The sequence below is a fragment of the Phocoena phocoena genome, chromosome 17 (genome assembly GCF_963924675.1).
Source record: "Phocoena phocoena chromosome 17, mPhoPho1.1, whole genome shotgun sequence".
NCBI classification, from domain to species: Eukaryota; Metazoa; Chordata; class Mammalia; order Artiodactyla; family Phocoenidae; genus Phocoena; species Phocoena phocoena.
The window spans coordinates 47,030,527-47,047,553 of NC_089235.1; the positions used below are offsets into that span (position 1 = coordinate 47,030,527).

Here is a 17,027-nt window from a genome sequence, read left to right on the forward strand (position 1 = left end):
ATCTCACAGCAAAGCTTGCCAATAACAGATTTTACGTTGTATTTTTGCCACTGCAAAACTTCTCTGCTCTGTTTGATATTCTGGCTCCAGAGTATGCTAAACTAATGGCGTCGTTTTAGGTTTCTGTCAAGTTCCAATCTTATTTGGTCAGATGGGTTATGGTGCTCAGCTATAGTCTGTGAAGCCTGTCAAGGCTTACAGGTTATGCCTCAGAGCTGTATAGAAAGAACACTAATTTTTTTTTTTTTGCAGTTTCATGCTGGTGATTTTTCTTTTTTAAAATGTAAGCCACTAATTGTTTAAGAAAAAATTTTAAACCAAAAGTTGCATATTAATATTACACACGAACCGAAACACAAGTGACTTTTTTTTTTTTTTTTTTGCGGTACACAGGCCTCTCACTGTCATGGCCTCTCCCGTTGCAGAGCACAGGCTCCAGACGCGCAGGCTCAGCGGCCATGGCTCACGGGCCCAGCCCCTCCGCGGCATGTGGGATCTTCCCGGCCCGGAGCATGAACCTGTGTCCCCTGCATCAGCACGCAGACTCTCAACCACTGCGCCACCAGGGAAGCCCAACACAAGTGACTTTTAGCACAGTACATACATGCTTACATAAACTCAAATATTTACACATTTAAAACAATTTCCATTTAACATACGAAATTTCTGAAATACATAAAAGCATTAATACTTTCTATAAAACTACAATTAAAACATCAAGTGCTTTCTTGGAGTTTCAAGTTACCTCTTTAAAATAAGATCTTGCTTGCATATATAGTCTTTCTCCAATAATCAGTATGAACTGTTTTTTCCCTCAAGAGGTTTATTTTCCAGGTACATTATAAGCTCAAGAAAACGGACCCAACAATTATGCAATGTAATTATGTCATAACAACTTAACTGCACATAATGCTTTAAAGTAGGTTTGGATGAAGTTCTCAAACACTTTGGTATACGTTCTTCAGGGACTTCTATTAGAAACAACAGGAATTTTAAGCCCCTTCAATCCCCATTTTGCTTTAAAATGGACAAGTCTTTGGTTAAAGTTCTACATTTTGGGCATTTATTATTAATTAAAATGGTCCCCAAACCAATAAATGGCGCTGATGTATTATTAGTTTACAAGACTTCATTTAACTTGTTTCTGATGCAGTGGGAAGCTATAGATATTCATTTATTATAACATGTCATTGATAGTTTCAATCTTTCACTTATAAGCAGACAGATCAATAGGTTTAGTCAGTATTTCTCTGTTCATTTTCTGTTATAATCTAAACTATACAGTAACTTGCAGTAACTATAGATACTGAAGAACACTAATTTTAATCTTCTATTTTACCAGTGCCAATCAGCTCTATTTTCAAGTCACATCTATGGAGGGATGGGAAAGAGATCAAACTTGAAATTTTCCAACTTAGCAATTCTACTCTTCCCTTCACCATGGGTATCTGAAAAACACCGTGTACTTTCTCCAGGGCTGCTGCATCAAATCTTAACATTTCTACCTCACACTTCCTTCTCGACCCCTTGGTTAAAGAGATGATAGAATCAGACCAAGTTGAGTCCAAAACCTGGATCCAACACTTATTAAGTAGGTAACTTCAGATAAGTTATGTAACTTCTCTGAACCCATTTCTTCACTTCTAAAATGGGTATAATAATAACACGATGGGGAGGGGGGCGGTAAAAACCAAATAAAGTAACATATATTAAAGTACCTGGCACAAATAAGTGGTCAAATTCAACTCTGGTTACTCTGCTGCCCTGACTTCATCTCCTACTCACCCAAAAGGCACAAGCTTCCTATTTCCATCTCCATCCTGACTAACTTAATGAAAAAACACCATTCTCCCCTCCCCCTCCCCTTCTCAGAGAAAGAAGTGTTCCTTTCTACTATCTAAGGACAACTCACCACACACAGTGGATACAACCCTCTCTCATTACCTCCACAACCGTCCAAACCCGCCTGCCCTTCAGCCTTAGGCCCCGGGGAAGTGAACTGTCACCCGGCGTCCGTCTCACCTCACCGGCTCGCACTGACAGCCACGCCTGCTCTTGCAACAGCCTTATCGATGCCCCGTGCATTGAACCAATCCAATTTCTCTTCAAACTCTTTGAACCGCTGGACCCTGTTCATCACCAGTTCTAGAACCTCTCCTCTCCCTTGTTCACAGGTCACTACTCTCTACTGGTCTTCCTCCTATCTTCATGACTACAGTATTTTCTCCACCTCCCTTGTACCACCATGTACTCCCTGACCCAGATTCTGTCCTTGTCCGTTTATTCAAATGATGTTCCACCCTCAGCCTAAGTGACTGTATCCACTGGGGTGCCACGCTTTTCAACATGTAAATCTTCTATCTGCAGACTAACCTGCAGATTAACTGCCTGGATGTCTGAAAAGCACCCTACCATCTCCAAAATGAATTCATCGTCGCCTCCAAAGCTGTATGTCCCCTGTAGTCCCTATCTCCATGAATGACATCTACCACCCACCCTGTAACAGGAGGGCAACAAAGGAACCTGGGCCCTCTCTTCAACTTCTCCTCTTCTCTTAACCAGATGGTGACTAGCAAACCAATGCTATACTTTGTCTCAACTTCCTCGAACATTCTTCCCTTCATCCATCCTCCCTGTCATTGCTTTGGTTGAGAGCCTCACAATTCCCTTCTACAACAATTCTACCAGTCTCTTAACTGACTCTAGATTTTTACTATTCCTATCTTTCTCCCACTGTGCCAATAGTGCTCGTCTCCCTAAAAATATACAAAACCAAACCCCACCAATCTCATCACGTCATTTCTCTAAGAACTTTGCTGGCAGAACAACATCCTAACTCTTTGGCAAGTTGTCTAGGGCTCTCTGGTCTTCTCCACCCTGCTCTTCTCCTTCTCCCACCACAGAGCAGCAATTCTGAATTTCTCACTGTTCCGCAAACACACCCTGACCTTTCCTGACTCTAGGCCCATACTTGACATGTTTAGAATGCCTCTGCATCTTGATTAATGCCTACTTAACCTTAAAAATGCTGCTTAAATGTCATCTCCTCTGTGAAGTCTTTGCCACATCTCTCAGGTGGTGTTAGTCATTCCCCACTCTGAGCCCCTATAAATACTGTATTCACACCTTCAGTCTAGCACTGGTCATACTGTGAACACATTTCATTGTATGTGAATGTCTCTCTTCCCCAATGAGTTGCCTATGGGAAGGTCCATAACGAATTCACCTCTACATTCCCACAGGCCAGCTTGGTGCTTGGCACACAGTAGGAGCACACTGACAACTGAAGGAACAAATTCATCTCAACTCAAACTTTTTGAGTAAAAACTCTGCCAGAGCAGTACAATCCTAAACAATTCATCCCTATAGCCACAGCATGGTGTGTGAGGCACTCTCAGAACTGACTTGCCTATATCCTTCAAGGATGGACCAATGTCCCCCAGCTCATTAGTCCTGAATGAGCTGAGTGAACCCTGAAGGCCCTGAAAATCCATTATGGACAAATGTGGAGAGATGGCAAAACCACCAACCAAAGGATGATGGAAAAATCACCTATTGTCTTTTGCCTGATTTAGATCAGTAGGTGGAGAAATACAAAGCAATCAAATACACACAAAGCAACAGTATTTTAGCTCACACACTTCATAATATCATAGAAGACAAGGCTTTTATCGTTTTGATGAAATACTAATGGCTGCTTCTGAGCAAGTTGGGCCCTGCTTCAACCCAACTGGAAAAGGTGGATATGCACATTTCCATAAAGATCAGTAGTTTGTAGCTCTATTTTTTTTTTTTTTAACAAAACGAATCCTTTAGAAGCTGAATCTAATCAATAAATTTGCAACTGTCTGAACATTAAAGATCAACCAAATGAGGAATCCCTCCCTAAAGACAGATGGAAAATGTCAGAAATATGATAATTACCTTAAAAAGCCAAAGCTTGAAAAGAAAAAGAAAAGAAAAAGGTCATTCAGCATAGCGACATGAACTCCTATTAACTTCACCTAGTTACTTACATTTTTAAAAAACTGGTCTTACTATTCCTAAATTTCTCCCTACAAACCTTGGTTTTCTTTTTTTTAATTTTCCTACTATCAGCAAACACTAGTTTTCCCATTAGGTACCAATTCTAACTGCAATGTGCTGTGTATTATGGCTGAAATGGATGTTATACAACTACAGGTTACATGGCACAATTTGTTAACTGTCCTTATTCACACTTCACTTCTCCTTACCTATCTAGGTTTCCATTTTCTCCTTATGCCTGGCTTCTCTTCCTCTTTATGACCTCTTCTCCTTTTGCTCTTACTTCATTATTAAAGTACATTTGTGACACACCTAGCCAACTTTTTTAACAGATACTTCCTGGAAGCTTCCATATGTCGATTTAAAAAAAAAAAAAAAAGATCTTCCTCACCCATTTCCACTTCTAGAACCTTGAAGGCGAAGCAGAATGACCAACAAATTGGATCAATTGGTCCCAACAGTGATGGCTGCTTCAAATAATTTAAGGAGCCAAATGTCATGGGACTATTTCCTCTCAACACCATTCAAAGAAACTTGAGAATAACACACAACTCTACAATTCAAAAGGCTGGTGGAGAATAAATTTTCTTATTTTCCCTAAACTATATGAAAATAGATCCAGAACAGTAAGCGATACGACTGTAAATTAACAATACTGACTTGCTGAATCAGTTTTGTTTCTTCATCACCCACCAAACAACTTCTGTCAAATTCTTCTCTGGGAGCTTACTGGAAATAAAGGATGTGTGCATTTTCTAATCTGAAAGGGTTTGTTTTGTTACAGGGCACAAAGCAGAAGTTTTTATGTTCAACTTCAGATTTACTTAGTATGGATTTCCGTGTAAGTTTTGTCTGCCCTTTCCCTTTAGCATTTACTACTTAGCTCTTACCTTTGCACTCTTACTTTTAACAGTCTTTGCTACTATTGTGGCTGCATTTTTTATTCTCTTATCAGTCACTTTAGATTCTTGTTGGAAGTAGGTTGGTATATATATATATAATATATAGTTACAATGTAAATGTAGACATTCAGCAACACAGAACTAAATTTCTAATCTGAGAAAAGTAAATTCCAAAAATGAGAAGTGAAAATGGAGCCATGTTAGATAACTGCCTAATTGAAAGACTGCACCTTCCCATCAAAGTAACTCTTAGTAATCACTCTGGCCTCCTGTGATTCCCCAAAGCCTCTTATACCTAATTCCATTATGGTAGTTACACCAAAGTATTAACATCATTGTTCTGCCTTTCTACAAAACTCTCACCCTAACACCTGAACAAAAGGCCTAACACACAATATGCATTTAATCAAGGCTACTCAATCACGTGTGCGTGTGTGTCCCCATCCATTGATGGATGCTTAGGTTGCTTCCATATCTTGGCTATTGTAAACAATGCTGCAATGGACAAGGGGGTAAATGTATTTTGAGTTAGTGTTTTCATTTTCTTCAGATAAATACCCAGAAGTGGAATTGCTAAACCATACAGTAGCTCTGTTTTTAATTTTTTAAAGACCCTCCCTACTGTTTTCCATAGTGGCTGAACCAATGTACATTCCCACCAACAGTGCACAAGGGTTACCAATTATGCTTTTATACTAGTTTTGACATTTAAATCAAAATAATTTATGGAAATAAAGTTTAAGGTTACCTCAAATATTTTCAATTTAAGATTATACTGTAAAGGCTTAAAGAGAACATTCATTCCACCATTAAGGGAGCTTTATTAGCCTAGAAAATGGTGAAATTTTGAAGAAGTAGCCGTTCCTCTAAATAGGTGGTGGGAAAGTCAAAATTATTCCAGATAATTTAACAGTGGAATTTCTCAGGCACTCTAACAAAAGGAAGAATGAAAAATACCATGGATACTAACCAATCTTACAATTTAGGTCATTTCTGTAATTAAGCTGGGACACCCTCTTCCCACCCCCCCCCACCCCCCAAAAAAACAAAAAACAAAAAAAAAAAAGGGAGAGAGAGAGAAAGCAAAAGAGACAGAGAAACTACCTCCAAACAGTGCGTGCTGACGCCCTATACCTCTCTGCTCTCTCCACCTACCTCTCCATCTCCTATCAAGTTTGCCCCAAAACCCTTTTCTCCTCCTCAGGGATCACTACCCCCAATTCTGGAGGACTAATAAGGCCCCACATAGTGCCTGTTTCTTCATGTGGAATGTATTCTATGCCCCTGTATGATCATTTTGCACACTGTTCTAAAAGCAAGGTCTTTTTTCCCTTTAACAACTCTCTGCATTCTCTTTCTGACTGCAGCATTCAGCCTTGCAAAACAATCATCTAGTGGTTTGTTGATAACTGGGATAATGCTTAATAGCTTAATTAGGTTTATGCTGTTTTCTTTCCTTGAACTGAAATTTTTGATGTCTAAATTTCAATCACAAGCTAATAAAAAGTAGTTCTTCAGTGACATTTTAAATTAGATTTTTCTTTAATAGGAAAAAAAAGGTATAGGTAGGATATACTTTGTTGCACACACTGCTATTTCTCCTTCATTCAATGTCTAAACAAACGAAGGAAATAACACACTAAGTAAGTAAGGCCTGTACAGTGTCAAGATTTTACGATGCATTTAGTAACTGTCTCTGAAAACAAGCTATACCCAAAACCATGCCTATCAGTAAAGGCCAACAAAGACCGGCTAACTCTAACAGAGGGTACACTGGCCAGGGAAAAAGCTTGCTAAACTCATACTGTTCAAAACACTTTCAGATGTGTGACAAAGAAGCCTACACTAATATGTATGCAATGGCACTATTAAAACAAGATTAATGAGTCCTCTATTACTTCCTGCCAATATGACACAGTTCTAGCATGATCAAGGCAAGAGAAACAGGAAACAAAGAACAATGTAGGGGAAAAAAAAGAGATGAAAAAGAAAAAGCCCAATGGTTTAAATCACCTATCATATGAAGTAAAAGTAGAAACTGGAACATTTCTAGTTTTATGGAAATAAGTAAGAGAATGCAATTCAGGGAAAGTCTGTCAGCTGCCAAAGAAAACAGAATAACCTTTTGCTTACAAAGAGGCTGATTGAAATTCATGTTCCTTCTTGCATTCAAGCTTTCCACATGAGCTGAATACAGAGGAAAATAAATGAACTACATCAAGAGTCACAATAACTATGAAAAATAAACAAATTCAGAACACTAAATAATATTTTTCCTTTAATATCCCAAATTCAACTTCAAAGAAAGAAAAGAAATCTACATCAGAATCTCCTTATCTGCTAGAGATAACCTTCAAGTTCTTATCTTCTTTTACTTCTACTTTAGAAAAGTTCCTATCCAACTGGCTCTGGAAATAAGAAACAGGCACTCCAAAAAACAGGTGAAAAACCCATGGCTTCCTACAGGAGCCTTTGAAGATAAATTACCAATCACTTAAGACAGTGAAACCTACACACCATCAATAGACTATGTCTATATGGGAAAAGAATCTAAAAAAGAGTGGATATATGTATTTGTATAACAGATTCACTTTGCTGTACACCTGAAACTAACACAATACTGTAAAGCAATTACACCCCAATAAAAATAAAAGTAAAATAAAAGAATGTGTCAACTCTGTTTCACTTGTAGCAGTGATGGATTTTTACAGATTCAAGTGAACTTAAATCCTGCATGCTTTCTAGAAGCTAGTCATTGTACTACCACTCAGGATGCAGAGCATAATTCCCCCAGTCCATTCCTGTTCAGCCTGCTTTGTCTCCCACAGCTTTTAGAGCAAAGGGCCTGTCAGAATTCACTGCCATCAAACGGGAAAGCTAAAATCAAAGAAACACAGATCCCTAATCTTGCCCTGACATGCATGCTTGTAACAATGACCAGAAACCTGCCCTGCAGAAAATGGGGTACTCTTGACAGTACAAAACAAATTCCTACCAAGAAATATACCATTTGTTACTGGTATAATTACCACCAGAAAAGAAATCCTGAAACAGAATGCTGATATATTATCTGGAACTACCATCCTTATTTCTCTGATTTACTTCATCAAGTAGAAAAAGAAATAGCACCACTGAACACATCTCCTTAAAACGACTCCTGTACTGTCAAATAAAGATGATCTACTTATATTTAAAACAAAACAAAAATATCACTTTATGTCTGCATTTTATTTTTATTTTTTATTTTCTGACCGCGCCATGCAGCATGCAGGATCTTAGTTCCCTGACCACGGATCGAACCCATGACCCCTGCAGTGGAAGCATAGAGTCCTAACCGCTGGACGGCCAGGGAATTTATGTCTGCATTTTAAATGACAGTACGAAAATCTGAAATAAAACAGAAGCTTTTTTGGGGGGGTGGAGGGGAGTGCCAGGAATTCAGTTAAAATGGAAAGGATGGGTGGGGTTTCTTTTCAAATACCTTATCAGGCCACCACTGCAAATCTTCTCCTAGAGACACTGGACTTTGAACAGGTGTATTCTTCTTATCCAAGTTTGGCTCTCCTTCCTTGCTGGTAGAGCCCCTTTCATTATCAAATGAGGCTCCATCAAGCCACCTTCGTTCACGTAAACGTAAAACGGATTCACGTTCACGCAACAGCTCAGAGTCTCTCTCTAAGGGAAGAAGGAGAACTGGTATGCAATTGGGTCACACCAGTGGGATAAAAGTAAGCCACTCTCTAGTAAAGACCCTTCAGGATGCAACTAACAGCAGTTTATCCACTCACAAGAACTTAATGTAAATGTATATCTAATAAGTTTGACATGCAACATTCAAAACATTAACTCTTTCAAGTGAATGTATGAAAATTATAAACTAGTATTTTTAAGCACTATGTAGAGGCAGACTTTTCTGAATTCCAACTATATGCTTTTAGAGCAGAACTGCTTTATTTTAAACTGGAATTTGGATTTTTTAAATGGAGTTTTAAATATTTGGCTTTCATTAAAAATGTTTACCGTAACTTAAATTTATTAGAAAATATTCATAAATTAAAATTTTAACACGTTAGATACATAAACCAAAAAAGAGTATTTGTTAGAGAGTCTACACATACAGATTTAAAAAAAAAAACAACCAAATCTTGAAAAGGGTAAAATAAAAATCCATTAACTATAGAAATTTTGATAATCCAAGCCCTTGTTTAGAGTAATTTTATAGGCTGGATTTTTATGGAAAAGTCTTAAAATTTCTGAGAAACTAGACAGAATTTTTCTTTTGAGAATCTTTATAGAAAGATTACTTTACAAAAATGCTTCCCCTGAAACTGGCCTACAAACTTTTTAAAACCAGTTTTTTTAGCTTGCTCACATATTATTTTTTAAATAGGCAACCAAAATAAACTTTCCAAGACTTGGATAGTAAGGATTAAAAACAATATTAAGTTGAACCATATAAAACTGCCATCCATGCAGATCTAACATGGTCAAGTACCACCAATTTCATATGGTTCAAAGTAAAACAGATGCCCACATAGAATGACCTAAGGAAAAGCAAAAGGGAGAAATTTAGAAGGAGTTTTGTGTTAGATATTGAATATCTTAAATGCAATACTTGATGCATTTTAGGCAGTAAAATATGCACTTATTTTTTAAAAATTTTTAAGCTGTTACATAATAGGTTCAGTACACTAAAAGATCATCGTAAGTCTGTTATTTTAAAACTGCTTTCAAGTACTAGGTATTTGCAGTAAGGTCTTAATATAAAACAGCATCCTTTCCAGTTTACTAATGATAAGTAAATAATATATCTGATTCTTGCCTGCTACTTCAATCAAGCAGTTTTACATTCTGGAAAGTAAAAATACTGACTTACAAAAGTTAAAATGCAAGCTAAATCCATATCAACATACACAGTGAAAGGTTTATATTTGTATGATTTCAAAATCTTCTTTCTAAACTCTACTGTGTACTATACCTTTCCAAGATTTCAAACTTCTGAAAATATCATTTTAGTATGATAAGCATTTCTATATATTTACTATTGATCAATCTCATTCTAATAAGTTTTTTCATATTTCACTCTTCCATCTAACCAGGGTTTAAAATGAACAAAATAATCACTTTATTTTAATCAAATAAACTAAAGAGACTTGTTATCTGAATGCTGCATGTCACTGTAAAGCAGAATTCTGCTTTTACTTCAGAATCCATATTCCTAATTAAAAATACAGTTAGGTAAGTTGTAACCCTTTACATATATGCTACTATGTTGATAAGATCATCTCTAAAGTTCTAGTGTGGCTCTTCAAACTCAAAAGTAACTATTTTAATGCCAAAGCATCCAAAAACACTAACAAGCAATGATTTCGTCTACTGTAATATTAAAAGTTCAAATACAATGAATTCTACCACTATCTCTCCGTAGAGTCAGCCAACAATCACAAAGAAATAAATGCAAAATTACCTCGAGATGAGCCTAGCCTGGAAAGTGACGAACGACGAAAAGAAGGGTAACCAAAATAGCTAATGTCTTCAGAAAACATGGCATCTGCATCAATAATGACACTTGGGTGGGCAGAATGAATGTCAGCATCAAGAAGAGACATAAGATCCTCTATAAACAGAAACAAATATAAATGAAGCAGATATAGAGAAAAAAATCTGCAGACCATTGAAAAATCCCTGAAAATTAAAACATTAAAATCAGGGACTGACTACTGACATAACCTGAGAAGAAAAGCAGTAACTACCTAGGAAATAAAGTTAACGTTATTAACACAGATTTTAAGGAACATCAATTGCATGATTGTTGCTTGGGCTAACTACTAAATTACCACAAGAAAAAAAGATCACTATTGAAGATTTTTGTGACATCACAGAAAGTCAAAATCTAAATGCAGTTCAGTTATTCCATATTCAGTAATAAGGGCATCAAAATACAACATTCCAGTCATCTGTCAGCCAGTGATAAAGACATGCACATACATCCATGTCTTTATAGGACCAAACACAAGTCCACTGAGCAAAAACATTTTCCCTTAAAGAGAATTTTACCATCAAATCAAACACTACAGTGAGAAATATCTACCACCTTGGAAAGGTCAGTAAATCTATTGCACTTTAAAATTCCATTCCCCAGTCAAAAAAAAAATCTCTCCCTTCAGAGATGAGAAAACCATGATGGTGATCAACCAACCTCCAGGCAAATAAGATTCACTGGCTGTATCATCCCCATCATCTCCATCTTCATCATCCCGGCTAAGTAAATTATTTACAGCAAGGTTTACATCAAGATTTGTTCGCTGAAGTTCTCGAATAATGACACTTCTGGATTTGCCTTGTAAAACGACTTGGGCCTGAAATAAAAAATAGAGTACTATGCTAATTATCTTTTTCATAACTTCTTTATTAAAATCAGCTTCCTAGGATCAATACAGAAAACGAGTATTTCACAATTCATGATATAAATCATGACTACAGCCTGCTATATTTAGTTAAACCTCACCTTGTCCTGCTATCTTACGTTAATTGTTCTACAAGATCCATACCTGTGAAATCAGCTCCTCTGGAATCACAGATGCTGGAATAACTGGCTGGGGTTGACTGCCCAAAAGCCCAGATCCTCGATCCCGTCCCGTCCGAATTACTCGAGTCTGTCGGCGAGAATCTCGAGCTCCAGCTGACGACCTACCAGAGGATCCTCCTCCACTTCCACCCACTCCAGAACTCCAACGACTTCTAAATATTGGAGAATTTAAAGAAACAGCATTTTAAACAATCATTCAGAAAGATCGCTTTGGGTCTCATGTTCATTATCTTAGAATATGATAAAGCTATTTTTCTAATTGACATAATATGCTATAGTAGTATTTTGACAGAACAATAGAACTGAACTTTAAAATAACACTGTTCCGGGCTTCCCTGGTGGCGCAGTGGTTGGGGGTCCACCTGCCGATGCAGGGGACACGGGTTCGTGCCCCGGTCCGGGAGGATCCCACATGCCACGGAGTGGCTGGGCCCGTGAGCCATGGCCGCTGAGCCTGCGCGTCCGGAGCCTGTGCTCCGCCAACGGGAGAGGCCACAGCAGTGAGAGGCCTGCATACCGCAAAAAAAAAAAAAACACTGTTCCAATTTTTTTAAATGCTGAAGTATAAACTCACTTTTTAGAAAGATATATACCACCCTTTTCCATCTTTTAAAACAATTTTTAAAAGAACCACATACCAAGCATTTCTAGTCACAGCTCTAAAGTGAGTTATAGAATACATCTCACCTTTGCGTGAAAGACCTATGAGACATAACTACTAACAGTCTGCAGCATAAAAAGTAAAATTCAGAGTTTAAAGACACAACTAAACGGAAAGACACCCATGCCCGTGGGATGGAAAATTTAATATTGTTAAGATGTCCATACTGCTCAAAGCAATCTACAGATTCATCAAAATCCCTATGAATATCCCAATGGATTTTGTCCCTCAAAGGACATAATCAACAGAGTAAGGAAGCAACCTATAGAATGGAAGAAAATATTTACAAATCGTTTATCTAATGAGAGGTTAGTATCCAGAATATATAAAGAGCTCCAACACTCAACAACAAAAAAAATCAAATAACCTGATTAAAATACGGGAAAGAATTCGAACAGACATTTCTCCAAAGATAATACACAAATGGCCAAGTAAGCATATGAACAGATGGTCAACATCACTAATCATGAGAAATGCAAATCAAAACAACAATCACCTATCACCTCACACCCATCAGAATGGCTACCATGAAAAAAAAAGAAAAGAAAATTACAAGTGTTGGCAAGGATGTATAGAAACTGTAACCCTAGTGCACTGTAGGCAGGACTGTAAAATAGTGCAGTGCTATGAAAAACACTATGAAGTTTCCTAAAAAATTAAAAATAGAACCACTATATGACTCAGCAGTTATAATTCTATGTATATATCCAAAAAAATTGAAAACAGAGTCTAGAAGAGATATTTGCATACCCATGTTCATAGCAGCACTATGTGTAAGAGCTGCGTGGTATAACGTTGATTGCTCTCAATTAATGTCTCGATTTGATCGCTATCAACTTCAACTGGTCTACTCCACTGTGGAGCATCATCATCCAGAGAGAAATCTCCAGCAAGGAACTTCGCAAACCACTTCTGACACGTTTGATCAGTCACAGTACCTTCCCCATACACTGCACAATTTTTTTTGGCGTTTCAGCTGTGTTTTTACCTTTCTTGAAATAATAAAGCATAATATGCCGAAAGTGTTGTTTTTCTTCCATCTTCAATATTAAAATGGCTACACAAAAATTCACCAATTTTGGTAAGTTTTTTTACATGCACGCTGATATGACAGCTGTCACAATACAATCTAACAAAATTGTTTCAAATGAAGTTAAAGACAACTAAGCACCACTAGAGTCATCTTATGGGAAAACCGAACAAACCTTTTGGCCAACCCAATACAACACAGATAAACCTTGAAGATATTATGCTAAGTGAAATACGCCAATCACAAGAAGACAAATACTGTATGATTACAAATATAAAAGGTACTTAACGTAGTCAAATTCATAGAAACAGAAAGTAGAATGGTGGCTGTCAGACGGTGGGGAGAGGGGTAAAGGGAGTTGTTTATTGGATATAAAGTTTCGGTTTTACAAGATGAAAAAGTTATAATAGAGATTTCTTTCACAACAATATAAATATACTTAATATTATTGAGATGTGCAGTTATAACCGTAAAGATAGTAAATTTTGTGTTATGTTTTTAAACATGATTTTAAAAATATAGTCATGTGTTATCAAAGAAAGCAGTACTCTCAAAAACAGACAAGTTTTCTTTTCAACGTATATGCTTTGTGACAATTACGCAACAGAAAATAATATAGGATCAATGAAACATACAAACAGATATTCAAATCAAACATTAAATCAGCACTTCTACTTCATGGTTTCCTGTAAGTTGTCAAAATTAAGTCAGGTGGAACCACTCTTTTGGAAGCGTTTAACAGTCAAAAGCTACATATATTATTTCAACTTGAAAACAGGAGGAACCACACTAAAGAGTCTTAAAAAGATATAATTAGGGTAACTATATGTCCCAGTTTGCCTGAGATAATGCCAGAGTAAGCCTACTGTCTGAGCCTATTATTCATTTCACTCCAAAACGCCCCTGTTTAGACATTATATGGCCAAAATAAATATAAGTAATGACTCAATATTTCTACCGAAAAATGCATGATTTTCCCCCTAAGCAAATAATACTGGAAACCTGATCAGATATACTATCCAAGTACACAACTATTCCTGGCAGACCTTACAGGTATCACAAACTCAAATCTCCACGAGAGGTAGATAGGTTACTAATTTCTAAGTAAAGTCAAGACGACAGGGAAGAGTGGAGAATACCTGTGTATCCAGAACATTCAAATTCTTGCCTTTAAGCCAATTTGCAATCTCTGCTACACAAACCCTCACCTGAGGTTAGTTGAAAGACAAAGGTCAAAATATCTCTGGCTTGCCCATTCATTAACCTGACTGTTACCATGGAGAATACCACGTTTTCCCACTTGCACCCGCAGTGCAGGATTTCTTCTATCAGAATCCAAACAATCTACCAGCTGACCAGCCTCAACTGCTCCTGAACATTCCTCTAACCAGCTTGCTATCCAGAGAAAGAGCAATGTGTTAGACTAAGTATACGTTAATAGAGGTTTATTAGTGGTCACAAAAGACAGTACTGGAATCCCCTTTTTATCTATAATTACAGTGTTATATAATTTTCAATACTAAACTCAAAAATAATGGAAAAGGGCTTCCCTGGTGGCGCAGTGGTTGAGAGTTCGCCTGCCGATGCAGGGGACACGGGTTCGTGCCCCGGTCCGGGAAGATCCCACATGCCGCGGAGCGGCTGGGCCTGTGAGCCATGGCCGCTGAGCCTGCGCGTCCGGAGCCTGTGCTCCGCAACGGGAGACGCCACAACAGTGAGAGGCCCGCGTACCAAAATTAATTAATTTAATTAAATTAAATAAAGACGGGGCGTCCACTTACTTTGTCCAAGCCCTACAACCTACTATCTTACCACCTTTTTAGACTGGGGCCAGCTTCAGCTGTTTACAATTACAATGGCCTGCTTGGCTTTTTCCTTTCAAATCCTGTACTATTAGCTCAAATTAAACTCCAAAGGAAATATGGTAGCTCAAACCAATGAAAAGCAGCTTATCTATCATCTATTATAGCCAGTGATAACAAACAACGGAATAAAGAGACTTTTGATACTAATATTTCCATTTTAAACATCCTATTAAACATAAACTCTTTTTCAAAAAATATTTATCTATTTTTGGCTATGTTGGGTCTTCGTTGCTACACGCGGGCTTTTTCTAGTTGCGGTGAGCGGGGGGCTACTCTTCATTGTGGTGCGCGGGCTTCTCATTGCAGTGGTTTCTCTTGTTGCGGAGCATGGGCTCCAGGTGCGTGGGCTTCAGTAGTTGTGGCACTGAATCATTAAATCACTCACTTCAGTAGTCCGGCTTAGTTGCTACACGGCATGTGGGATCTTCCCAGACCAGGGATCGAACCCATGGTCCCCTGCACTGGTAGGCGGATTCTTAACCACTGCACCATCAGGGAAGTCCAACACAAACTGTCTTTTTTTCTCCAAATAAAGTTGGTGTTCTTGCCCTTAACCTGGTCTGAAATAAGTTTAACAAAAATATCTCCCAGGATAAATTTCAGTAATTATGAATGGGGGAAAGACAGCAGCTAGAAATACTTAGCACGTAAACCTGCCAATTTAGTGAAAACACCAAAGGGAAAAATATTCAAAGTCCCAGGAATTTTGACTGCTATGTATTCCTAAGAATGATTAGCTATAATAAATGATCAATTCTCAATTATCCATGCTGATGGAAAAGAAAAACAGTACCAGTCATCCCAAAATCTTTCAAATGCATCTCTCAGAGACCACTTGCTCCCTAATTCACAACACTTCTCTGAACCCATAGGGAGCAAGCCAGGACTCCAAAGGTAAGGGGTTGGGGACCAAGGTCTGTGGGCACAGTCCCTTTCACATATGACTGCATTTGGTAAATTTTCAGATAAAAATCCCCTCTGGGGATTCAAGATCTGTCTGTTCTAGATTCTCTATCACATATAGTAAATTGCAAGCTTCTTTAAAAGTTTATTGTAATCAATACAAATGGGGGAAAAAAAACTATACAACTCAAGAAAAAAAATTTTTTATGAAGGATAGTATTTTTGACTCTAAAGTTTCTTAATTTACAGAATAACGGATCACAATTTCACCATCAACAAACTGAGAAAAATTTCAGAGAGGCCAAGAGAAACAATCAGCCTTTAATAAGTGCTTACATTTTGTGGACATCTGCAAGACCAAATAAAGGTAAACATATGGCTTAGCCAGTGGGACACTGTGACATTTTTCAAAATTGCAATTCAGAAACCCAATGCTAAAGAAAGCTTACACAGAGTCCACTGTAGGGGGGAGGGGGAGGGGGAGGGAGACAGAAATACATGAGTCAAACAGGAGTGCAAGCCAGGGTGAGTAAGGGGGACTCAAATTTTAATGATTCTCTCCACATTTTAAAGTCTTAAAATTAGCCCCAACCTTCTTTGGAGTAGGTCTATTGAGGCTTTATTCAAGCTCAAATGTACTACTTTATTATTATATTTGTTGCATATGTTATTAGCAAAGTCATAAAATTCCACTACTCTCAGTCATTCTGTCATGCAGTGTATTATAATTGGTTGTATCCAAGTTTTATTTATAAAGAGAAGAGGATTTAAATCTAGGACAATTTGAGCGACATAAACAGCAATGGATTACAAACCATAAAATAAAACAAATATACGAGACCATAATGATATAAATAACTCAATAGAAACAGACATAAGTGGGCAAGGAGGGAAAGTTCTTCTTTACAGTCAAATTTCAGTTAATGAGTACAAAAGAAATAATGAAAAAAGTTTTTAAAAATCACTACTTGGGGAGTTCCCTGGTGGTCCAGCAGTTAGGATTCAGTGCTTTCACTGCCATGGCCTGGGTTCAATCCCTGGTCAGGGAACT

At 37.6% G+C, this 17,027-nt stretch overlaps 1 protein-coding gene across 2 annotated transcripts in view; it reads right to left on the reverse strand.

The window, feature by feature from the left end:
• UBR5 (ubiquitin protein ligase E3 component n-recognin 5) overlaps positions 1 to 17,027 on the reverse strand; it is a 141,423-nt gene that overhangs the window by 78,209 nt on the left and 46,187 nt on the right. The window contains exons 6-9 of one of the 2 annotated variants that reach the window (XM_065895605.1): positions 11,480 to 11,669; positions 11,128 to 11,287; positions 10,396 to 10,545; positions 8,410 to 8,603 (exon numbers count right to left, since the gene is read on the reverse strand). In XM_065895605.1, the coding sequence (XP_065751677.1) occupies positions 8,410 to 8,603; positions 10,396 to 10,545; positions 11,128 to 11,287; positions 11,480 to 11,669 (694 nt within the window). Of the gene's footprint in view, positions 1 to 8,409; positions 8,622 to 10,395; positions 10,546 to 11,127; positions 11,288 to 11,479; positions 11,670 to 17,027 lie in introns of both variants that reach the window. The other variant, XM_065895604.1, reaches the window with a different exon arrangement.